Source organism: Rhizophagus irregularis, chromosome 7, assembly GCF_026210795.1.
Source record: "Rhizophagus irregularis chromosome 7, complete sequence".
In the NCBI taxonomy this organism is placed as follows: Eukaryota; Fungi; Glomeromycota; class Glomeromycetes; order Glomerales; family Glomeraceae; genus Rhizophagus; species Rhizophagus irregularis.
The window spans coordinates 1,677,478-1,702,056 of record NC_089435.1 but is presented as its reverse complement, the minus strand read 5'-3'; the positions used below and the strand labels follow the sequence as shown (position 1 = coordinate 1,702,056).

Below are 24,579 nucleotides of genomic sequence, written 5' to 3'. Positions count from 1 at the left end.
TTTTTTTAACTTGTCCCTATAATTTGTACTTTGACTTTGTATACTTTGTGAAATAAAAATAAAAATAAAAATAAATTGTACAATATTTTGTATTTTGTATTAAAGTTTTAAAAAATTTCGTAATATATTTTTTTTACTCAAACATCTACTTCCAACAATTTTAACAAAAAAAGTAACATCAATAAAGAATATTTTTATTGTTTAACTTTTAGAAAGGGAAAAAATGAAAAGGAAAGGGGAGCACAAGGGAAAGGGGGATATGAAGGAAAAGTTTTTTAATTATCTTCTAACTTTCTTTTCTTAATGGTTATGTTCTTAAATTTTATATTACTTAGGGACACTTTGCCCTTTACTTCAATTCCAAATAGGGACAAAGTGGAGCCCTCTTCAACTTCAATATTATCAACTTCGGCATTTTCGATCGTAATTGTATCACAGTCATCACTTGAGCGCTTCTTTACTCTTTTATTTACATATAGAGTAAACTTTTTAATTAAATTTGATGTATTAAGTAGTAAAAATATCGTAATCAGCACTTTCCGCCAACTCAAGTGATGACTGCGTATATCCAGATGGTGCAACGAAAATGCCAAGGGTATCTGGAGTATATTTTAACAATCCTCCCTGAATAATTATTGACTTTAGTTAGTTGAGGTCATATAAGATTTAATTCTAAATAATCATAAATATACATACAATGAAATCTCTAACGAGGGAGCTATTTACTTTGTTGTGGGTAAAATTCTTGTATTGAACAACGAATTTTACTCCCCTGTGCTCCCCAACTAAATCAATTCCATCATCCCCCGTTAGGATATTACCCTTATTAGTCTTGTAACCCTGAGTAAATTTGTATCATCATTGTTGCCATACAGATAGGCCTCAGAAAACATGAGAGCAAGCTTGACGTTTTGACCCTTGTAATACGTTTCGTCATTTCGACCCTCTACGACCCTCATAATACGTTGACACCATATACAGATCACGCTATATAGTTAACGGGAGCATTTTATAATATTGATATTGAGATATTGATATCGAGGATTTTTTTTTTTAAAAAAAAAATGATAAACGATATCAATATTGCGAACAATGGTCGTTTATATAGAAAAAAAAAAATTGATCATGATCTGCAACATGATCCGAATTGGTTGATCAAAAATCCGAGAGCTAACCATATACCATATATTAACATCAAGGAAATATTTATTATTCGCGATTAATTATAATTTATAAGAGTTGAAGGAAGTTAAATATATGAAAGAATTTAAACGTTCTTAAATGAACCCGATCAAAATATAAATATATACATGTACTATAAATATATATCTGAATTTTATTAAAAAAAAAATTCTATTAAAAATATATATCTGAAAAAAAATATATACCCGAATTTATTAAATTTATATATTAAATATTAAAAAACATTAAATTATTAAGTATACGAATTTACTTATTAAAATATATATTATATTATTAAAAAAAATTATATATATTACACGAATTGATTTATTAAAAAAAAAAAATTTGTGGACATAGGATCGTCCAAGTTTGATTTGAAATATCGATGTTTTTAATCATGTGAAATAAATTTTATTGAATCATTTTTATTTTGGATATTCACAAATAAGTGTTAAAGTTTATGGTATATATGGTATATATCATACTCTTAGTAAGGGCCGGCCACTGGTATGACTCTAGTTTCCTATCAAAATTCATTCATTTCGGTTTCGTATTTCGACCATGGAATTTTTCTGACCATTTCAACTTTGTTATTTCATTTGGATTTCACTTATACGGCATTATTCAAGAAAATTGTAAACCTTATTGACTACAGAAATAAGTTAAATATCAATTTGGAGATGTTTCAAACATGGAAATCCATTGCGTTTTCAAAATTTTGATTATCTTCTAGCTTGTTGTTGTGACTATTATAACATTTTTTTGACACAAACGTAAAACTACAAGAAGTTCGTATCGTTCAAAAAAAAATGAATATACATACCGGCTAACGTTTGTATAATTTCAATATTACTTGTTGAAAATTTCCTGTGTTACTCATACTTCTGTTCTCTTTGATATAAGACAAAATGATCATTGAAAAGATTATTGTTTTGATTGATCATGAAAGGGTTTGAGGTTTCGCAGTGCCATGTACTACTCAAACAAAATAAATATAGGCTTCGCCTAGGAAAGTATTGTCTATTTAGTAATGACTCATTATGTTTTTAGTTAAGACAAAAAAGTAACACGCAATAACAAATTAGAACACCATACCACAATTACATTACTCAAGAAGAATTATGAACCTACCAACATTATCATACAGAAGTTGTAAACGCTTCAGATGATATATTCTTGATCGATTGCAATTCTCGCTAATACTTTTCACGAATCAGTGAAACCACCAAAGGTGCGATGTCATTGAGATCCCTAAACATCTCCTGCATACATTCCAGTATTCGTGTTCCACCAGCCGAATAATATTGAGCAACAGTTTTTCCGCAAGGTAATTACCACATGTAGTAGTACAATACTCCGTCCATAAATGGCATCCAATTATATGAGAACTACGTGTGATGTTGCAATTGTCTCGTATGATGATGCGGGATAACCCACTATTATCGCTGATCTTTGACACCTTTGAGTTTAGAATGTTCACTCCTTTTCTCCGATTAATTAATTTTCTCTGGTTATGGATATATTGCAAACAATTTTCCTAGGCTTGTCCGGATAAGTGTATCATGAAATCATCATTCGTGTCTAACGCAGTCACTTTTCGTCTCTTGTGAAATTTTTTAACCATCTCCCACCACATGCTATCGTTCCACCATAAATGTCTTGATGTTTGATCCTATGTCTACTCACATGAGTTGGAGATTTTTTTCCGTGAAAGATATTCTTGAACTCGCTCTGGTACAACTATGGATATATTTTGTGATAACGTCCCTTATTTTTTCTGTTAAAACGTCCGAAGCGTTATCTCCTGTGGAAGATGATGGAGAAGTAGAGAGAACGGAAAGATCCTGGTTATTATGGAAAAGAATTTTTTCTCCCTGCAAAGGGATTTTCTTTCGGGAAATTAGACGGAGCAGTAATAATATCTTTGGAGTAATTACCTGTGTTATGTGACAAAATGTTCGCCATTTCTGAGCTGTGATCACGAAGTGATGATGTATTTTTCGTTATCGTAAAATGGCCGACTGTTTCTCATGGACTATCTGTTGACCAATATCTGTATTAGTTGTCGTTAACAGTTTCAGGTTGAATAAAACTGACTACACAGCTAGCATCCTTAATGTAATGTCCGTAGTACCATGAATCTGAAGGGGACCATGAATAGATGTATTAGGTGGAACACAATCTATTTTCGTACTCTCGTTTGCTTTTGCTAGAGCATTGTCATCGTGATCTGTAGCCGAAAGTCTGTTAACGAACAGATCATTTCTGTGGACATCAACTGCCGTACCTAAGGACCGATTAAGAGGAGAGATTTTCTTGTGAAGGGACTGCTTATACTGGGTGGAACCTATGGTTCGGACACATTGAATAGGCTACCTAAAAGGAGATAGGTTGAAAATGGTAACTGTAAGACAAAAAATCAAGAGTATTGCGTCCATAACCACGAGATCCTTGAGACTCTTGGGTGTATCTCTTCGGTCACTGAAACTAGCACGAAACTCTATCAACATTCTGTCAAGAATTTCAACGATCACATTCCTTGGAATCTCCGACCGTGAAGAGAAATCTACTTGTATTTTAGGTGACCGGGTAACCCCTCAGGAAAACAACGATGATGTTCAGGCACAGTTCCATTATATTCCTAAAAATCTTCACAAGAGTTAAACGCTCTATAGCCACGAGCATTGTTGTCTTGCACTATCAACATTGTGGACAACTTCTCTCTGTCGTATGTGGCCTCAACTTCGTAAAAATCAGCATACAGTTTATTCTTCTCCGGTGAACAATGTTTACGGAATTTCACGTTATCCATTTTTATATTAATCCAATTTCTTCAAAAGAACAAAAGAACGATAAAAAAAAATTTTGACCGTATAAGAAAGTAAAAGCAGATACTAGAGGATTATAGAACGATAATCCTCTCCTTGTCATTAATAAAGTAGCCACCGAAGAAACAGCTCCTAAATCCAAGTCCTATATATATTCTAGGCACATTGATATAAAAACAAATCCGTTTTCCATGGTTAATATATGAACATATGGTAGTTTGTTGATAAATGCACCCAGAAAGTCTCGACATTATGGTGGTGTTGTAATACCATTGCTGCTGAAATAATAAAAATAATAACTCGCTCCCTTGTTGCTTGTCCTTATTGCCAACTCATATTGCAAACTGAAAAAATGTTACTATGTATTATCCTTTCTCGAAAATTTTTGTGCCATGTCGAAGATTGTGGAATACTTTGCAACGATTCTTTAAAATTGATAAAAGACAAACACAACAAATACAATAGCAAATAATACATACTGATTTGTGCGTGAATAAAAAATATATCTGCATCAGGATCGGGAGAAAATCTACAATAGTACTATATATATGTTTATGTATGTACACATGTCTACATCAGGTTTATGCACGAATTAAAAAAAAAATGAAGACACCGTTATTATCTGCATGATGGTTAGTAATAAACACGATTTTCTGATGTTGTGTTTCTTTCGTATCCCTCTTTCGCTAATCAGATTTCCCCTTAGAGTGTAGTGCAAGGATATATAAGGCGTATTGACTTTCTGCTATGCACGCGCTTGAACTGAACCAGGATTGTACTATATATTATCGATATTGGCATAAGAAGATTTTTCCGAGCAAGTCCGAGATTTTTCCGCTCTTAAATGATTTTTTTTTCCTTTCCATCTTTTTTTTTTAAATTTTAGGAAAGTGCGAAAGTTCTCCAACAGGTAATCTTTGTTACTGTTACAAACGGTTTCTGTTGGAAACCTCTTTTCACATATCTTTCTTCTTTGAAATAAAAAAAAAACCAAAAAAAAGAAAACAAACAAACAAACATAGAATATTACTTAGCTTAAATAAATAAATATATATATATACGCTTCACCAAAACATTTATAATATGACTAAAAAAGAATAATAATAACTATCGACTTAAAGTTACAACCGCATGCCAAAATTGTCAAAGACGAGAGATTAAGTGTTCCGGCGAAACTCCTTGTAAATATTGTATAAAAATGTGAACCTGGTAAACCAGGTGAAAAAAAAGAGGTCCACCACCTGGACAAGAAGTAATAAAGAAGTCGAACTAGTCGTATGGAATCTGTATATAATAATAAAGACCCTCAAATACAAGAAGAATTAAGGCACCTTAATGGTTATGAGAGAAATTCTGCTTTTACTCCCATTATGCCTAATGTGCCTAATAGATATCCTTATTCAAATATTTACCATTTAAATTCTTTTGATTATTTACCATATCCTCATAACGTTGGTTACATTTATCCTCCCCCTATTATTTCAACTGTCTCTTCTCCTTCTGAAACTAGAAGCTTACCTAATATTCAATTTACTTCCACTCCCGCTCATCATTCTAGTACCGGTTTTTCTTCTGGTTTAGAACAATCAAAAAGTTCTGAAAGTTCCAGATTAACAGGTCCTGAACAAAGAAAATCTGAAGATTTAGAATTAGAACTTGCTAAATTTATGGTTAATTTAAGAGGAATTGATGGTGGTGCAAGAGATGACTCATGTAGCGATTTTAAAGATAATGTAGAAATTAACGATGATGATATAGAAATTAACGATGATGATATAGAAATTAACGATGATGATATAAAAATTAACGATGATGATATAGAAATTAACGATGATGATGATGTTGAAATTAACGATGATGCCGAAATTAACGATGATGCCGAAATTAACGATGATATCGAAGTTAATGATGATATCGATAATGTCAAAGGTAATTTCAAAGTTAATGATGAAGTCGACGTTAACGATGATGTTGAAGCTAACGGTGATGTTGAAGCTAACGGTGATGCCGAAATTAACGATGTTGCTGAAGTTAGCGATAATACCAATGTTAACGATGATGTCAATGTTAGTGATACCGTCGATATTAGTGATGCCGCCAATGTTGCCAGTGTTAGTAAGCCTGCCAATATTAGTAATTCTGTCAGCTATGTTAATAATGGTTATAATGCTAACGACATTAGTTGCAATATTTTTGCCGATATTCATAAATATAGCAATTATAATGAGAACAATGTTACCAGTATTAGCAAAATTAGCAATGTTAGCAATATTATCAACGTTGTCAGATTTGTTGGGAACCGTCCAAAACGTCAATCTAATAAAAAACAAACCAATAGACCCGTTATTCTTAAGCAAAGATCGCAATTTAGTCATATGCTTCCAAATTCATTTGTTAATGATAAAGATAAGAAAGGTAAAGGACCACAACCACAATTACCATATCCACAACTACAACAACCACCATCACCACCACATCAACATCAACAGCAGCAGCAGCAAGGTAAGAAATTTTAAGTGCATGTGTGTTTCGCTTAAGAAAGCCATTTTATAGAAAGATGTCTTTAATATATTTACCTTTTTTAGGAAATGAACATCAGAAATCGGATTATTCTCCAAGTATTACAGGTACTTTAGGTATTAGCTTGCCAACAATAAAGGAGTTGGGCGTGTTTGGTGAAAATCCTCCATTATATCGGCCTATTCCGATATATCCAATCCATATGAAGGCAAGACAAACAGAGTTTAAGAGTCAACTTCAGGCAAGGGATAATGCTCGCCCGTATAATGCAGCAAGTGAGCGTAGCTTGGCGAAAATACCGAAAATGCCACGACCAATTGATAATTCAACGTTGGTTATAAATACTCCATCATCATTAGCTACTACTTCATCAATTGCTCCATCACCAAATATTTCATTAACTGCTCCATCAACTGTTATATCAAAAACTGCAACTACTACTTCATCATTATTAATTACTACTTCATCAGCTATTCCATCAACTATTAATACTGTTTTATCAATTATTATTCCACCAGATGTTCCATCAAATAATCCACCAACGACTACTCCATCAACATCTACAAATGTTCAGTCAATCGCTCCATCACTTTCAGCAAAATCATCATCGTCTTCGTCATCAAAAGAGAAATCAGCTGCACAACCATTGGATTCATCATCACCTGCTTCAAATGTAGTGTCAGTATCTTCTAATTTAGTAAATGTAACATCGCCTAAACAATCATCGGAATCATCATCTTCTGCTAAAGATGGAACATCAACTACACCATCAATAGAATTGTCGAATGCAACAACATCAGCTACACGATCATTGGAATCAACTTCTTCATCTTCAAAAAACACACCGGATACACAATCATCATCTTCTACAGGTGCAACATCAGCTACACAATCACTGGAATCATCGTCTACTTCTAAAGATATAACATTAGCTACACAATCATCTGAATCATCTGCTGCTAAAGTTGTAGCATCAGTTGCACAATCAACATCTTCTATTAAAGATGTAAGATCAACTCCTCCTTCATCTTCATCAAAAAAAGCTTACGCATGGTACATTCCGGCTCGAATTAAAATTCGGTCGACGAATACAATTCCTATTCGGCCAAAAAGTCCAGTAAAGATTAGGCCGAATATTCAACAGACAAGTCCACAAGTAGGTCAACCGTGCAATCCTATTCAGCAGGCGGGCTCAATGATTCCCGTTGTAGCATCAGTTACACAATCAACATCTTCTATTAAAGATGTAAGATCAACTCCTCCTTCATCTTCATCAAAAAAAGCTTACGCATGGTACATTCCGGCTCGAATTAAAATTCAGTCGACGAATACAATTCCTATTCAGCCAAAAAGTCCAGTAATGATTAGGCCGAACATTCAACAGACAAGTCCACAAGTAGGTCAACTGTGCAATCCTATTCAGCAGGCGGACTCAATGATTCCTATTCAGCAGGCGGGTTCAATGTATCCTATTCAGCAGGCAGGCTCAATGTATCCTATTCAGCAGGCAGGCTCAATGTATCCTATTCAACAGACAGGTCCAATGATTACCATTCAGCCGACAAGTCGAATGTTTTCCACTCAGCAGACAAATCAAATGTTTCCCATTCAGCAAACAAATCAAACGTATCCTATTCAACAGAACAGCCAAATGTTTCCCATTCAATCGACAAATACAATGTTCTCCAATAAGTCGACGTGTTCAATGAATTCCATTCAGTCGACAGGTGGTCCGACGATTCCTATGCAGTCTACGATTCCCCATCAGTCAACGGCTCCTAATCAGTCAACGATTCCAATGTCACCTTTAGTCACTACAGCGACACGAAGAAACAATATAGTGTTACCACCACCAGAACCAACGATTTCATATCCTGATTATTCAAAGCCCGCGACAGCTCCACCAAGAAAGTGGTTTGCGCCACCTGTCTTACCATTTCGATCTACGTTCAGTGCACCATTGGATGAACCCCTGCATACTACGTCTACAAATCCGGAGAAACAAATGAATTCGGATATTAACAATCAATCAAAGAACCCTGATGCAGATAATAATACTGTGAGCCCTGAAAATTCAGTGAGAACGAACCTGCAAGAAGATTTGAGTGAAAACCCCACTAGCGAAATGATTATAACAAAAGAGAAAAATACTACATCTTTAACTATAGAAGAACCTCAAGATGAACAAGAAAAAGAGCAATCGCAAAGTTCATCATCGAGCAATTCTTCCTCTTCCTCGTCCGAGGAGGAAGAAATATCCTCATCGTCGGCAAGAACAAAAGCTAAGAGGAAAGAAATTTCATCTGCAACGTCATCGACATCATCATCTGAGTCAGAAACTATTCAAATAACAGTTAAAAAAAATAAAAGCAAGAAAGAAGTTACTATTTCTAAAGACGCAATCAACAAGAAAAGATCCCGAGAACGTCAACGAGAAAGAGAAGCGGCCATAGCTGCATCTTCACGGAAGAAATTTAGGAAGGAAATTCGTAAAGGGTCACTCAGTAGTAGTAGTAGTAGTTCTACAGATGAGGATTCGATCGCTCCTCGAAGATCTCGTCCAATTAATGATAGGAGACGCTATCCAAAGCCTCCAACGAAACGAATCACCCGTAATGCTGCTCGTGAAGCAGCAAATGCGCCTGCTAAAGATCCTAAGGAGAAGAAAAAGTGGGTGAGACGTAGATAAGCTTGAAACTGTTAATTGGTAAAAACTATGTATATAGTTAGTTTAGAAGTGATGCACAAAATTTTATATGTAATTATAAGATTTAAATATTATGTAATTAATTTCATAAAACATTATTTTTTTTTTATTAATTTTTTTTATAAAAAAAAAAAAATTTTTTTAGTTATAGTTAAAAAGCGAGTTTATTTTGGTGGATTTAGTATATTTAGTATCGAATAATGTATTAAATAAAATTTATGAAACTTATATTATAAATTCTCGCTTACTTTCAATAATCAGAATCAAGAATCAAAGAATTTTTAAAAAAAATTTTGAATAGCTAAACCAACTTATATATACACATAATGATGACCTTCGTTTTTTAACCAGATATTGAAAAATATTAGTCAAAATTTTTACTTCTAAAAATGTATTTCTTTGAATATTCTTCATCTTTGGCGGTGATTTTGTTGAGTATTTTAAGAAAATTTGTAGCTTCAATATGGTAATTTTTTTGGATCTAGAAGTGGAATTTTGACGACTTTAAATAGAGCTTACAAGAAAATAAAAATTAGAAATCTTTTTGATTATTAGAATTTTAAAGTCTTTAATGATAAAAAATAAATGTAATAAATTAATCTGATGGCTGGCGAAACTGATCAATATTGAGAAAATTCCTCAATAATTATTTATTTTTTTTTAAAAAATTGCAGTCAAATTTGTCTGCAAAACCATTTAGTAAAAAAATAGCGGAAGTGTACACTTAGAGAGGTATGCACTTATGGAGTGCAAATATAGTATTGAACTCTTATAAGCTGGATCTATTCATTGTTTAAGCTTCAAATATCGTTATTTTGGCTATCCTGCTGAGAATACTTCAAACTTATTTTTGCGGAAATTATAATTTTTATTATTATTGCTTCAGAGAATATCAGTGAATCGGAGTCACCGGAGTTGAAAATCGGTTCTTTCACAACTTTCGCTCCGAGTGCTTAATACTTTGATTGTTACTTTATTTTATTGTAATCGTAGTTTTGTTTGACTTTTAGTCCGTTTGAAATATAATAGATAATCTGCCATCAAATGAATTCAAAGAAAATATGACTCTTTGAAACACTATCTAAAAGGAAGCTTTACAATGTATCGCCAATTTGAAAGAAATTATTCAAAAGTATCAACAGATTATTTGTAACACAACATTTTTTTAATAATAAATAATTTTTTAACCGTTTTTTTTTAAATGAACTCCTGCATGAATAGCAGATATACAGATTTATTAACAAACAATATTACTGTATATTACTTCATTTGAAATTAATAGATCTAACCAAAAAAATCTATTTTCTATGTTTAGTTTAATAAACGTTAATTTTTTTTTTCTTTGTGTTTTTGCAGTTCTAATCCAATCCCACTTTGAATGAACTTCTTAATTTGGAAATCCTTGAAAGAACTACCGCTTGTACCGCATTGTTTTAATTTCCAAACTGATAAAATCGAGGATATCACTTTTATAATAGTTTCTAATATATATGTTTTATATTATATAATAGATATATGATATATGGTTATTTTAAGCACATTACAATGTATATAAGACTACGGTGTGCCGTTTGGACGAAAAGTCAAGAATTTTTTTTATAAAAATTTAATAAATTTTTATGTTAATAAATTAAAAATTTAATTCTAATGAAAATGATCACCTTCATTGAGTTTTCTAAATTAAGTAATATTTGAATGTTGAATGGGGGAAAATTTTTATATAAACTCTGTATGCCATCTTTGATATATTTTTCTTTTTTAAAGAAAAATATATCAAAGATGGCATACAATTTTGATAATTCAAATTCATCACTTGTTGCTGCAGCCCTCAAATCATTGACCGGTTTATCCATTATATCACAATCAGAGTATTTGAATCAAATACACAATGGGATAAATAACGCTACTTATCAAAACATTAATCCAGTATCACTCCATAGTTCTTATTTAGCTGGTGGGGAAGTACAAAATAATAATGATGATCTTGATCCTCATTATTCTTCGCAAGGAAACGAAAATATCAATCAACATGATATTGATTGTTCCGATTCCCAATTTGCTTCTGATACCTCTTTTTCTACTCAAGAATCTTCTCATTTTTGTTCTGCAAATAATACGCAGTGTTTTATTGTAAACCCGAATAATTTTATGATGTCTTCTTTACAGCAACAAATTACTCAACTTCCTCAACAAATTTCTCAACAAATTTTCCCTTTTCAACAGCATATTGCCCAAAAATTTCAAGTTTTTCAACTAGCTCAATCGCACATTCCTCAACAAATTCAATCGCAATTGTCTCAAATTCAGATGCAATTTCCTCAACAAATTCAATCTCAACAATTGCAAGCGCTTCACTCGCAACAATCGCAACAATCGCAACAATCGCAACAATCGCAACTTTCTCAACAAATTCAATCGCAACAATCGCAACAATCGCAATTTTCTCAACAAATTCAATCGCAACAATCGCAACAATCGCAATTTTCTCAACAAATTCAGTCGCAACAATCGCAACAATCGCAATTTTCTCAACAAATTCAATCGCAACAATCGCAACAATCGCAATTTTCTCAACAAATTCAATCGCAACAATCGCAATTTCCTCAACAAATTCAATCGCAACAATCGCAACTTTCTCAACAAATTCAATCGCAACAATCGCAATTTTCTCAACAAATTCAATCGCAACAATCGCAATTTCCTCAACAAATTCAATCGCAACAATCGCAATTTCCTCAACAAATTCACTCGCAACAATCGCAATTTCCTCAACAAATTCACTCGCAACAATCGCAATTTTCTCAACAAATTCACTCGCAACAATCGCAATTTCCTCAACAAATTCACTCGCAACAATCGCAACAATCGCAATTTTCTCAAATTCAATCGCAACAATCGCAACTTTCTCAACAAATTCAATCGCAACAATCGCAACTTTCTCAACAAATTCAATCGCAGCATTCACAACAGTCACAAATTTCTAAACAAATTCAGCAAAATTCTAATCAAATTTCTCAAAAACCGACCATGATAGTCATTAGAATTTGCACGTTAAATGGACAAATAATTCCAATTAAAAATGTTCCAATTATCGCAAAAATTTCTGTCATAAAATTTCATATTGAAAGTAAAACTAGAATTCCATCAAATCAACAACGATTGATTTATTCGGGAATTTTATTAAAAGATAATCTAACATTATTAGATTATAATATATTAAATAATAATGCAATGATTAATTTGATTGGCCAAAATAATGAAGTTATTAATTTTATTGATTCAGATTTCCTTGATCCAATGTATGATTGTGATTTTACGAATATTGTTGATGATATAAAATTTATGAGAGGATCGTACGAATATCGCAGACCGTGCGGTTGGAAACGAATTGCCGTTAAAGTATTAAATAAATATGGAGATAATGCTTGGTTAGGTAAAGCAGCTAAAAAAGGATCTTGGCGTTATGAATCAGACCCAAACGAATGGCCTGTTTCTTATCATGGAACAGATAAATTTAATGCAAGATCAATTGCTGAAACTGGTTTTGATATTACAAAGGGAAAAAGATTTAAATTTGGATATGGAATTTATTCTACTCCTGATATCAATGTTGCGGCTTTATTTGCTAATAAATTTATTCATAATAACGAAGTTTATTGTCTTGTATTTCAAAATAGAGTAAATCCTCAAACTTTAAATAAAATTAACACTAGTATTGGCGAATATTGGATTAGTCCACAAAGTGATGATATTAGACCTTACGGTATTTGTATTAAAAAACTTGGTAAAATTTATCCTTGAAAGTAATATTTTATTTTTTTTATGAGTTATAAAGTAAATTATATTCTGAAATATATGTTTTATTTGTTATTATACATATTTTTTTATTTACTAACAAATGTATTAAATTAGCTTTTATATCAATAAATATATTATTAAATTTATTTATCGTAATCTCGATTAACGAACTATTGAAACTTTATTCATTGACAGATTATTGATTAGATAAGATTAGATCAATTGATTTATTTGTTTGTTTCCTCATTAATAATGAATCTAACCCAAACTTATAGGTTCTTAGTTCCAAAAAAAGTGACTTCTGAGAGGGAAATTTGCAACTACATGAAAGTCATGTGACTTATTCCGAACCACGTATTAAAAATACATTTATCTGTTATTGTCTATGATATAAAAAACTCTTTCCCCTTTTTTTATTTTTGTTAGTTTTCCGCAGTATTTTTGCGCTAGTTAATTTTTTCTCAGTTTCGACTTGAAACGCTAAAGGGGAAGAGGCCCAAGAGGGCGCCTCTGGTTGAATACGAGGTTTTTAGTTAGTATTTTACCCACACCCAAGGGAATATGACTTCTTCAAACTCTATAGTAATAGACTGGTCTTCATCTTCATCAACACACTCGTTTATTCGCATCGACGACCCTTCATTTTCACATGATAATTCTCTTTATCCAATTCCGGACGTTGACTCTCACACTTCTCTAAATAATAATAATGATGGTTATCCAATAAAAGATTTTTCTTCTATATCTTCCATTTCTTCAACGACGACCCCACCTAATGTCGATAATTCTTTTCTCATTTCTTTCAAGAAATTTCACGTGACCAGAATACACAAAGCCGGTTATAACAAGATTTACGAATTTAGACGTTCAAAAAGTTTCTTTTTTGAGATTGTTGATCACCATTTGGACACCAATCAACTTCATTTACGGATACACACAAATGATTATCTCATGTCAACTACCCCTATTAAGTATCATTCCACAAGTGCACTACCGAACGCCAAATATCAAATTAGCAAAGGCCTTCAGCATTTTTTTTCCTCACAAAAAGTTATTCCACGTCGTATTCAAAAAAAATATTTTAATATGATACGCCAAAAATTATTAGATAGAATCACATTAATCAAGTCACGTGAGAGTAAGATCATCAATAAGAATACAACTACAAAAACTTTTTTTAATTTCTCGTACAAAAGATATAGATTTCATTTTGGCATCTTTATCCCTTGCGACCATAAGATTGAGGCAAAAGGCTTACCTATTCCACCTCGACTTTGTGAGGTTCCTTGTCCTATAGTAATGTCTAATAATAGGCATGGATGTGGCTTACATTTTTTTCACAAATACCCAGCTGCAATAGCTTTTGTACGAAATGAACATGGTGATTTTACACCTAAAAATCAATGACATGACAAACAGTTCCACGCTAATTTGACATTTGACCGATGGATAAAAAAAGAATTGAAATCGATATTCTCCTTAAGAACGGGCATTTCTTATAACTCAAGATATATTGTCTGCAATTCAAATCGTAAACTCAGACCTGGACGTACTCACATTTATCACAAACTTATGAATAACTTCCAACTATCTCCAAGTCCTAATCCGAGGACAGCTAAAAAGCAGCAAATTAGATTCGAACGCTCTTGTCATCGTATCTTATCACGAGAAGTTATTAAACCAGGCGCTGTCTCCAGTACATCAACGAAACTGGCCGCGGCTAAAAAAGGATGATTCCTTTTCTTACCATCTCAAAAATTCACGACTCGTCTCAGACACTTATGTTATAAGAAAACTGTTGATATCCCCAAACAAAAGGATTATAATTTTACTATTCCTCATTATTTTGGTATTAATACGAATACGACTCGCTGACCTATGGCTACATATAATACTTCCCTTGCCACAGCTGTGACTTCAGCTTCAGTCTCTAACGATGAAATATTATATACGGTCGCTCCTTATAATCCTTTTCCGGACATGGTTTTTTCTCTTAAATATCAGGATATAATACCGCCCGATCCTATTTACGATAATTCTGGTTCTTTTATTATCCCTGGGTCTAGGGAATGGTTTACTTATATGTATCAATTGGACTTAGATACCCGTGATGAACGCCTTAGAAAAGCAGATGATGCTAAATTTACCGCTTACATTGATGAACTTACTGCCGAGGGTGAGGCTTCTAGAGTTCGTTATCAACAGTGTCTCGAAGAACGTTCAAAGAATATAACCGATCTCATAAGACAAGAAGATATTAGGATTCATGATTTAGCCATATACCACGGCACTAGTCCTAAACACGTTAAATATCGACAACGTCAGGCATCTGATTTAACCAGGTGGAGCAATTCTTATCATAATTGTATGATGAATGCCGAACGTCCTACCTCTTCAAACAAAAAGAAAAAGAAAAAGAAGAAACTCTTACAATCGGAAATAGATTCTTTTCTCATTAACTACCCTGGCGTATCATCTCCTCTTAGCTTAATGTGTGATACCACACGATCAAGGTTCGATTATAAGGATAATATACTTCCTACCAACCCATACACGTCTGATGACACCAAAGAAATTGAATACCGTCCTTCAATACGTAAAGATCGCACCTTTGATAATAACTCGAGTTCCCACGGCATCCATAAACGCTCTCGCCTAGATACTTTTTTAGCTCTTGATTCCGAGCAGGCGGGACCGTCTAAATAATTTTATTATTGTTCTTATATCTGAATTCATAGATTAGTGTTTCATTATTTTGGAATCATTTTTATATATAGATGTTGTCTATTTCTTATTTTCTTTTTTATGTTTTTAAATTTACAATGATAGTATATACAATAAGAATAGGGTATACCATTCCACCTATGACAGTATTTACAGGTGGTGGCTTAGGCCAAAAGAAAAATACGGATCAACTAACTTTTCTTTTTTTTTAGATTAGCTTTTTTGATTGTTGCCATTTGATTTTTTAGCGTAGTCCTACTTTATCAAATAGTACAGATCGAAGAGTGGGGTCCCGTAGGGGATGACGAACAAAGGTCTATACACATATATTAGTTTTAAGTATTTCCGAACTCTTTTTTCTTCTATTTGTAATAGCCTGGGTTTTAACACTCTTTTAGTAATAAAATAAATAAATAATTGTCTATGATATAATTTAAAAACATATATAAAACGTAATATTCTATTAATAAATTTTATTGTTTTTGTTCAAAAAAAAATCAAACTATATAGACGACGTAGAAAGAGTAAAGTCCAAATAATAAAATAGATATTTTACAAATAAAAATGACACCAGTAACGTCTAACACTAGAACGACTAGAAGTATGTCCAAAAGTAAACCAAATGACAAAACTAACCCCAACCCAAACGCTACTCAACAGGACTTAACTATTGATATAGTTAACGATCAAAAAAAACTAAGACGTTTCTATGAGTGAAGCACATGATCAAGAAATCTTTACAGTTTACACCCAATAATAATTCGGATACAGCTAGCAATCTAACGGATCATGAATATCGACCATTCAATTCATAATCCGAATATGTCGATCGATAATACGCCAGCATCAGATGATCTGCAAACCCCTAACACTAACACTGAAAAAGGTAAAGACTAATGGAATGATCTTTGTTACGCGGATTTGCGCCACATCGAAAGTCCAGTGATCAGCGGTGTAACGGTGTAACTTATACTTATACAGTACTTAGTTTAATTTACACCCCAGTGTAATTTATACGAAGTTTAACTTACACATAGTATAATTTATACCAAAATTTCGAACAATATATATAGAATGAGCGAATGGTGAGGAAGAAGGTTTTTATATAGAGTATTAATTTTTAGTTTAGTTTAGTTTTATCGGTAATATTGCAGATCGCCGGTGGAGGCAGCAATATTTTATCTTCAGTTTTTGTTATGATTGTTATGATTTATGAATTAGTATTTATTTATTTGTATTGTTTCATTATTTTGATTTATTATTTATTTTGAATAAACTTATACTTTAAAAATTAAACATATAAACTTTAAATTCACATATACACTTTATTTTACGATAAACATAGCACGAATTTCTGTTACTATCACGTGACCCCGACGCAATTCGATAGTAACATCTTCAAGACGTTTCAGAGGATGAATGAGATAGAAGACTTTTCTCTTAATGGAAATAATCCTAGATATTATTGTTTCACATTCAGGGACTATTTCCCAGAACAGAATTCAACCACAATTAGTTCAACCTTCCTTAATCATTTTAATGGATACAGTTCATTTATTGGAACTGTTAAACGAATAGAACTACTCAAAATTGGTTTCATGAACAAATAACAAAGAGACGCCGTATCAGTATATGATAGAAAATTAAACGTACAATTTATACTATGATGAAAAATGATAAAACGTGTATAAGTAATTCGGAAACAAATCGGCAGGTTTATTCGTTAATAAACAAAATACGATATTACTGCTTCGGCGCTCTGTAATATCCGTATATCTGATATCTTTTAACTTAATAAAAACTACATGAACTGCACAAACTACACAAACTACATAAACTACTTTTTTTTCTTTATATATCGTTAAAAATTTGGTGCGAATCTGACTATCGAAAAGATTGCTACCCTGGCCAATCTCGCCTAACGCCAAATTTGTCTATTGGTCGTATTTATCTATTAAGCCACCTTCAATTCAGCCACTTTCCCACCGCTAAGCTTCCGATTTTATCTAATCGTTAAATAACTAAAAATATCTCTATGTAACATAACTAAAAATAAACTAAAAACTTTAACTTTTAGTCAGCAGATATACATTTAAAACAAAAAAACAATTTAGAATAGTGTGAAACATTCTACCCATGGGCGGGACACAACACACCATAGGTTTATTTTATCGACACCAGAGTGGCGCTTTTGACTTACTTATTAGTTCGTCTTTGTATGTTTTAATCTTTATCGTGATTTTGTTCACGTGGAATCAAAAATGAAGATAAAAATATCTAATATAAAGTTGTAATCCACAAATTATCGGATCTTTAAGGATTCTAGAATATTCTAAGGAATTCTTAGGGGACTTTATTATATTATTATCTATCTATCTATCTTCTATCTTCTATCTATATCTATAAAAAAATCCCTGTGCGCCCGTAACGTTTAGACTACCCCGCATAAAAAGGTGGATTTGAATTAGATCGTCCAGCATCATGTGCCTGCGCCCTGTGCTACAGATTCTTATATAGGATTCAGAGTGGCGCATCATTTGCCATTTATTAGCAGCTCCCTAATCCTAATACAATTTTGAATTAAATGATTGGCGTAGGACAGATTTATAGCAACGAAATTAAACTAAACCAATAAAAAATTTGTTAAGCTATAAAAATAATTTAATCGTGACAATGAAATCATCATTGTCTTTTTAGAAATCGTCATTGTTTTTTTAAAAAAAAAATTTCAGTTTTTTGAATTTTCCCATATGACAAATTTTCTTTTTTTTTTTTAAAAAAAAAATATTTTTCAGTTTTTTTGGATTTTCCCACATGACGAAAAAAATCCACCTTTTCTTTTAAAAAAATTTTACATTTAATTTTTAATTTCTTCATCACGAATTTGCCGATCATTTATTGACATTGTCACCTAAGAAAGGTGACTATTTTATATAAATTCTACAGATCAACATTTACCGTTGAATTGTCCAGATAGCCTGTTGCTGAAAAGCGACGTGAGACGATATTTCCTTTTTGGAAATTAATGTAACCAAAAATTTTCCTTAGGAATACTATTCATTTTTTGTTTTGTAATATAACTGACGAGTGGGAGAAAAGCTACACAATTACACAATTCAAAGGAGTCTTAACGTGACACCACATGATTGCAATGATTTCAAATAATAGATAAAGATAATAAAACAATATAAAAAAAAAATATATATATATATAATAATATAGTATTTTAGGACAATACTTATACTGAATTTTAAAAAAATATTGTTAACACACAAATATGGTAAAAATATTGTCTGTATGAAATTCTTTTGTATGTTGTGATGTTTCAGCTCCTAAAAAGTGTAACTAAAAATTCGTATTGTAGATCAATTACTAATTGTTTTTTCAAACACGGAGACATGCGTAAATGCACACAATATTAAACATTTTTCAATCCAAAAGTATGAAAAAGTATAAATTAGCAAAAAATTTTCTTTAGAAGACAAAAAATTAAAATTCAATCAAAAAAAAAAAAGAAAAAGAAAAAATACTTTGATAGTTTTTTTCGCATAATTCAAACTCATTAAAATCAATTAAATTCTTTAAATTTCCTAACAAAATGAATCAGACTGAAGTTACCATTAAACTATCCATTCCATCTATCGCAACTGCTGAAGCCACTGAAAAACCGGGTGAATCTGGTGGCTGTACAATTATGTAATAAAATAAAATTCTTTACATTTACGAATTTTATCGTCAGGAAATTAAACATTTATGTATTGTTAAATAATCATTTGTCTATAGTTTATCTATTTATTTGTAATAATACATTGTACATTTGTACTTTATATATATATATTTCGTTATTATTATATTATCAAATTACTTAATATTCGAATCACTATTACATATTTTGTCTTGTATTCTGTATTTAGGGACATGTTTTAAACCGATTTCGGTGGTTTAAAACATGTGTTAAAAAATGTTTTAAAACACTTCGATATTATAAGCTTAATGCTTTAAATCTTAAATTTAGGTTAAAAAATCAATTTATATATAATAAAACGAAAACTGTTTTAGAACATGTTATTTTAAATTACGTGCCATACCTATCTGTATTTTATCATTTGTGTATTCTAAAAATTACAAAAATAAAATCACATCTTTAAATTCATTATTTAAAATGTTCTAAATTCTAATAATTTTGGCAAGTTTGAGGTTGAAAAAAAATCTTTTTGATGCAAATACACAATATTTATTAGGACCAGTTGATCATCTTTATAAGTAACGAAAAATTAACATTTTTGTTAGAAGATATCATTTCTGTAAAAGATTTATCCGTAATTTCTATATTACGGAAAATTAACTAAAAATCTATACATTTTGAGGCTATAAATTCCGTGAATATAATACATTTACGGAAATAACAGAATAAAAAACACGGAATAAATTTATTATAGGGAATCCTATATTATTATTAAGATAAACACAAGGTTAATGATAATTAAAAACTCGATAAAATATATATTATTGATTGAATTCTTTCAGTTCCCTTTTTTTTAATTTTCTTTTTTTTTCCTTGAATCGATCTTTTACTTTCAGTTCTTTCTTTTTTTTTAAGTTTCCTCTTTTCTCTTTCGAACCTTTTTCCTTTTTCTTTTCCTTTTTTTTTTAAAAAAAAAATTTTCATTTTTTTTTCTCTTTCGGTTTGGTTTTTTTTCCAACCCGAGAATTTCATTGGTTTTTTTTCCCAAACTGAAAAATTTTAAATTTTTTTTATTGGTCTTTTTAAGACCGATTTTTTTTATATTATTATTTTTTCGGTCTTTTTTTTTAGACCGTATTATTAATTTATTTTAAAATTTTTTTTTTCAGTCTTTTTTGGACCAGATTTATTGTTCATTTTTTTCGGAATTTTTTTCGGTACTTATTTTTTTTACGGATTCCTTTTTTTTCTTTCCTTATCCTTTTTCTTTTCCCCCAAATTTTATTTTTCGCTTTTTTTTTCAATTTTCTTCATTGTTATTTTTTTTTCCCAAACCACATTCTTAAACCATTTAGATTTGGATCGGTGATCGGATTGACGCTGTAGCACTACGGTAATCGCCTTTTTCCCGATTCTTATTATTATTATTAGTAATAATATTTTCCCTAATTAATTTTTAGGCTCAATATAAATAGACTGACATGTAATTTATTTATTTATTTTTTGTAACAATAGATCGGTTTAATAAATTCTATGGGAAATTGTTTTTTTCATGACAATAGATTGTTATAATTGGGGAATTTTTTTTTTTTCATAGCAATAGATTGTTATAATTGATTTTTGGGGATTGTGAGATATTTTTTTGCTAACCGATCACCGCCTGGGTTTTTTTCCAAATATGTCACATGATGTACAAATTTATGATGGCTGATTTTTTAACTTAGCTATTTTGATCGGTTAAACTTAAAATTTTATTGCGAAGATATTTTTTTAAAAATTTTTTTTGCATATTTATTCAAAATAATCTTATTTAATGAAATTTTATTTGCAAATATTAAAATTTAAGCCACACATTTACGATTTTAAAGAAAAAAATCACCGTATTTAAACAATAACAATAAATAAAAAGATAAATAAATTATAATGACCAAGGAGAAAGATTCTAATAAAAAAATGAAATAACAATGGAGTAATGGAAAGTAATAGAAGACGAAAGAGAAAAAAAGAGTAATGAGAAGTTATAGGAAACAAAAAGGAGAAATAGGACATGATGAGAGATGAAAAGTAGTGATGGGAAACAAAAAGAAGTGATGGGAGACGAAAAGGAGTGATGGGAGACGAAAAGAAGTGATGGGAGATGAAGAGGAGTGATGGGAGACGATGAGAGAGTGATGGGAGGTAAAAAGGAGTGATGGGAGACGAAAAGAAGTGATGGAAGACGAAAAGGAGATGAGAAGATGAAGAGGAGTGATGGGAGACGTGTGTTATTATTACTCTCTTTATTACTCTCTTACTTGATGGGCAAGTATCATTCCCGCCGCAACGCGACGGGTTACGCCTAGTTATTACTAAAAAAAAATGAATTTATCATTATGATAATTCATATTAGAATATTCACGCGTATGTACTAACAGTAAGAATATGATTTTATTTGAACATTATGTAATATTTTACGCGATTTAAAAAAAAAATGTTTTGCCAATACTGGTTCTGAATATGAAAACTATGCACTATCAGTTTACACGAACTTTCCATAAATGTTACAATTAAATTATCGCGTTATGCAGTCTGTAATCATATGTTTACAACCACAACTCTAAGTACTCAAGTGAAAGGGGATACTCTAGAATACGAAGTTAAGAAGAAGTTTGAGGAGATAAATGTTATAGTATACGGCGTAAAGTGAGTGTTTCGTTGAGTTGTTGGATATGTTATCAATGCATCCACGCACTGGGTCACATATTACATTGGTATTTCACAGATGCATTCCGTGGCTCCAGATATTTATCTGCGTTAAGAAGCAGAGGTTATGTACTGTACCTTGCTCTCATGTTTTCATGAAATATTGAGAGAAACTACTTTTATCTGGTGGTTTCACAGCAAAATATGATATGGCTATACTTGTTACTTCAGATGAAGTTCATAACCGTATTGAGTCTGGTGGTACCTGTATATATAGGTCATACTATGTTTTGTGGTGGCGTGTGGTCGAACAACCGGGCCTAAAGTGTTATCATGTTATGCTGTCCTATAGATGTGTCCATCCTAAGGCATCCTTGAGTCCATTCTGTATGGCAACAATGATGATACAATTCACTCATTCATTTTATTTATTTCAGAACAAGTTACAAGACTGATAAGGGTAATATCCTATCGGGGGATGCAATCTCAAACACGTTATAGAAGAATGTAAACTCAAAGATTCTTACAGAAAGTTTTATAAAAGAAATGAATCTACCCGCAAATCAAAAAAATAAAAAAACGTATACAACACGGCATTTCCTTACGGGCGCACGGTTAATTACGATAGACAAGGTGTACTTAATAATTTTAAACAAAAATCCAATGAATAAAGTAATTTGTATACAAAACCTACATTGAAAAGGAGATTATTCAACCTATCAAAGTTCAATTGTAAATAACGATCATACTCAAGATCATGCATCAGATATTCAAAGTAAAGACACTCCTTTAAGTAAATCGTATACTTTATTTAGTGAAATTCAACTACTAAAACAAGAGGTATTGCAGTGGTATTACAGTTGAAAGAAACAAATAAACAACAGCAAGACGAAATATATAGTATGAAAAAGGAAATAGCAACCCATCACGTCTACTTTAACAACACCATCTGTACATGTAAATTTAAATAATTCTGATGAAGAATTTTTGGATCGTGAAGATGATTTTGTTGTAGATAGAGTCGTTCCTCATGATAAATTACACACTTGTTAAGTATGGAGATCACCTAATTTATGAAGGTTTAAAGAATGATAAGTCTAAAGCAATGATCGAAAAATCTCTTTTTCAAAAACTTGACTATCAAAAACAACTAGTATTGTATGAAAGAAGAAGCGATGGTTATTGCACTTGAAAGATATCTTATTCCAAAGATCTTGAAGGATCAAGAAACTTCTTACAGTTCAGCGTTCATTAGAATTTGCACTTCTTTGACTAAAGACTGGTTTCGCCAATTTGCTATCGATAATTACCTTCGGCTTTCAAATCTTGATAAAGATTTATTGTCAATTGTTCATAACTTAACCAAAAAATAATCCACCCTCACATCATGAACTAGCTGAGCCAATAAAATTGCTTCATAAATGGATACTTGACCCGGAAATTCGGACTATTTTTGAGCCTATATACGCTTGTACTAGTCGTATTTATGATCTTGATACCCCTAGTATTTCTCAAGGGATGCAGCTCGAGACATATAGATCTGGAATCAAGATTACTTCTCCAGTAAACAAAAATATATCAATTGCTGCTATCATTACAACTGTTTATATGGTTGACTTTGAAGATTGCAACCCAGGATCTGATTAGTGGGCATCTATTTCTATCCTGATTTAAAATGTTCAAGTGACGAGTATGATAGGGAGACTTATGGCAGTTATTATGATTCACTACATCATCATCCTTTTGATCATAATATTATTGGGAATCGTGGATTTATATTGATCAACCACGTGCAAACGTTTAGAACTTCCTTCTAAGCACATACACTTGAAATTGGTTCAAAGACTAGTGGTGATAGTTGGAGTGTGGCTGAGGATATTTGGTATTTACCAAAAATTCGTGCTAAATCAGCTGATCATCAACAAAAAGTTGAACTCTCAGTGTTATCCAGAAATGAATAAAAATCAAAACCAAATTTTCACTCTTATCCAACACATGAATCAAAAACTTGATTACGGTGACAACTAAATCATAAACAAGATCCATGGCTTCTCCTTTATTTTTTTTTAATTGCCAATTTTTGAGAACTTTTTCACCTAGCTCGGCAAGAATTTCAACATCATCTAGGTAATTCGTCATAAATGTGATGTTAGCTTCAGATGAATATACTCAAGAGACGTCATCAGTACAATTTAGTAAAGATATATATCTATTTGACACACAACACGTTTCATATTCGTCAATAATAATTCTTTCAATATCCATTGGAAGTAATACTTTTGATAATTCCTTATGGCTGTTTCACCAAAAAAATGGTCCATCCTCACTTTTATTTAGAAAAAATTGCTCGTGAGTTGTCTTGTTTCTTTCCATAAATTGTTCCAATCTATCATTAACCCAAAAGCAACACATTTGTATCTTTCTATCCTTTGTGATCCACCATTATTAATATG

At 31.6% G+C, this 24,579-nt stretch overlaps 9 protein-coding genes across 9 annotated transcripts; 6 read left to right on the top strand and 3 right to left on the bottom strand.

The window, feature by feature from the left end:
• Positions 1 to 507: 507 nt before the first annotated feature.
• OCT59_027173 (uncharacterized protein) lies at positions 508 to 959 on the bottom strand (the record flags this gene model as incomplete). The annotated part of the gene is made up of 3 exons (XM_066136776.1): positions 508 to 624; positions 697 to 744; positions 822 to 959. 3 exons carry the CDS (start codon positions 957 to 959, stop codon positions 508 to 510), a joined length of 303 nt encoding a protein of 100 aa, XP_065993229.1.
• An 843-nt stretch (positions 960 to 1,802) lies between these two features.
• On the bottom strand, positions 1,803 to 3,147 carry OCT59_027172 (uncharacterized protein; the record flags this gene model as incomplete). The annotated part of the gene is made up of 4 exons (XM_066136775.1): positions 1,803 to 1,831; positions 2,006 to 2,049; positions 2,869 to 2,986; positions 3,120 to 3,147. The coding sequence occupies 4 exons, from the start codon at positions 3,145 to 3,147 to the stop codon at positions 1,803 to 1,805; spliced, it is 219 nt and encodes a 72-aa protein (XP_065993228.1).
• A 63-nt stretch (positions 3,148 to 3,210) lies between these two features.
• Positions 3,211 to 3,994, bottom strand: OCT59_027171 (uncharacterized protein; the record flags this gene model as incomplete). Its single annotated transcript, XM_066136774.1, has 4 exons — positions 3,211 to 3,221; positions 3,317 to 3,469; positions 3,559 to 3,586; positions 3,881 to 3,994. The coding sequence occupies 4 exons, from the start codon at positions 3,992 to 3,994 to the stop codon at positions 3,211 to 3,213; spliced, it is 306 nt and encodes a 101-aa protein (XP_065993227.1).
• A 1,293-nt stretch (positions 3,995 to 5,287) lies between these two features.
• OCT59_027170 (uncharacterized protein) lies at positions 5,288 to 9,219 on the top strand (the record flags this gene model as incomplete). Its single annotated transcript, XM_066136772.1, has 2 exons — positions 5,288 to 6,512; positions 6,596 to 9,219. 2 exons carry the CDS (start codon positions 5,288 to 5,290, stop codon positions 9,217 to 9,219), a joined length of 3,849 nt encoding a protein of 1,282 aa, XP_065993226.1.
• Positions 9,220 to 11,016: 1,797 nt separating this feature from the next.
• On the top strand, positions 11,017 to 13,038 carry OCT59_027169 (uncharacterized protein; the record flags this gene model as incomplete). The annotated part of the gene is made up of 1 exon (XM_025321971.2): positions 11,017 to 13,038. The coding sequence occupies one exon, from the start codon at positions 11,017 to 11,019 to the stop codon at positions 13,036 to 13,038; it is 2,022 nt and encodes a 673-aa protein (XP_025167500.2).
• Positions 13,039 to 13,596: 558 nt separating this feature from the next.
• Positions 13,597 to 14,769, top strand: OCT59_027168 (uncharacterized protein; the record flags this gene model as incomplete). Its single annotated transcript, XM_066136771.1, has 3 exons — positions 13,597 to 13,812; positions 14,275 to 14,416; positions 14,495 to 14,769. The coding sequence occupies 3 exons, from the start codon at positions 13,597 to 13,599 to the stop codon at positions 14,767 to 14,769; spliced, it is 633 nt and encodes a 210-aa protein (XP_065993225.1).
• A 123-nt stretch (positions 14,770 to 14,892) lies between these two features.
• OCT59_027167 (uncharacterized protein) lies at positions 14,893 to 16,194 on the top strand. Its single transcript, XM_025332767.2, has one exon. It carries the CDS (start codon positions 14,914 to 14,916, stop codon positions 15,739 to 15,741), a length of 828 nt encoding a protein of 275 aa, XP_025167502.1. The 5' UTR covers positions 14,893 to 14,913; the 3' UTR covers positions 15,742 to 16,194.
• A 5,828-nt stretch (positions 16,195 to 22,022) lies between these two features.
• On the top strand, positions 22,023 to 23,179 carry OCT59_027166 (uncharacterized protein; the record flags this gene model as incomplete). Its single annotated transcript, XM_066136770.1, has 4 exons — positions 22,023 to 22,126; positions 22,225 to 22,250; positions 22,830 to 22,966; positions 23,045 to 23,179. The coding sequence occupies 4 exons, from the start codon at positions 22,023 to 22,025 to the stop codon at positions 23,177 to 23,179; spliced, it is 402 nt and encodes a 133-aa protein (XP_065993224.1).
• Positions 23,180 to 23,286: 107 nt separating this feature from the next.
• On the top strand, positions 23,287 to 23,499 carry OCT59_027165 (uncharacterized protein; the record flags this gene model as incomplete). The annotated part of the gene is made up of 1 exon (XM_066136769.1): positions 23,287 to 23,499. One exon carries the CDS (start codon positions 23,287 to 23,289, stop codon positions 23,497 to 23,499), a length of 213 nt encoding a protein of 70 aa, XP_065993223.1.
• Positions 23,500 to 24,579: the final 1,080 nt, after the last annotated feature.

What these genes read in the sequence shown, in the direction of transcription:
- OCT59_027167 (XM_025332767.2), top strand. Translation starts at nt 14,914, where the DNA reads ATGGCTACATATAATACTTCCCTTGCCACAGCTGTGACTTCAGCTTCA.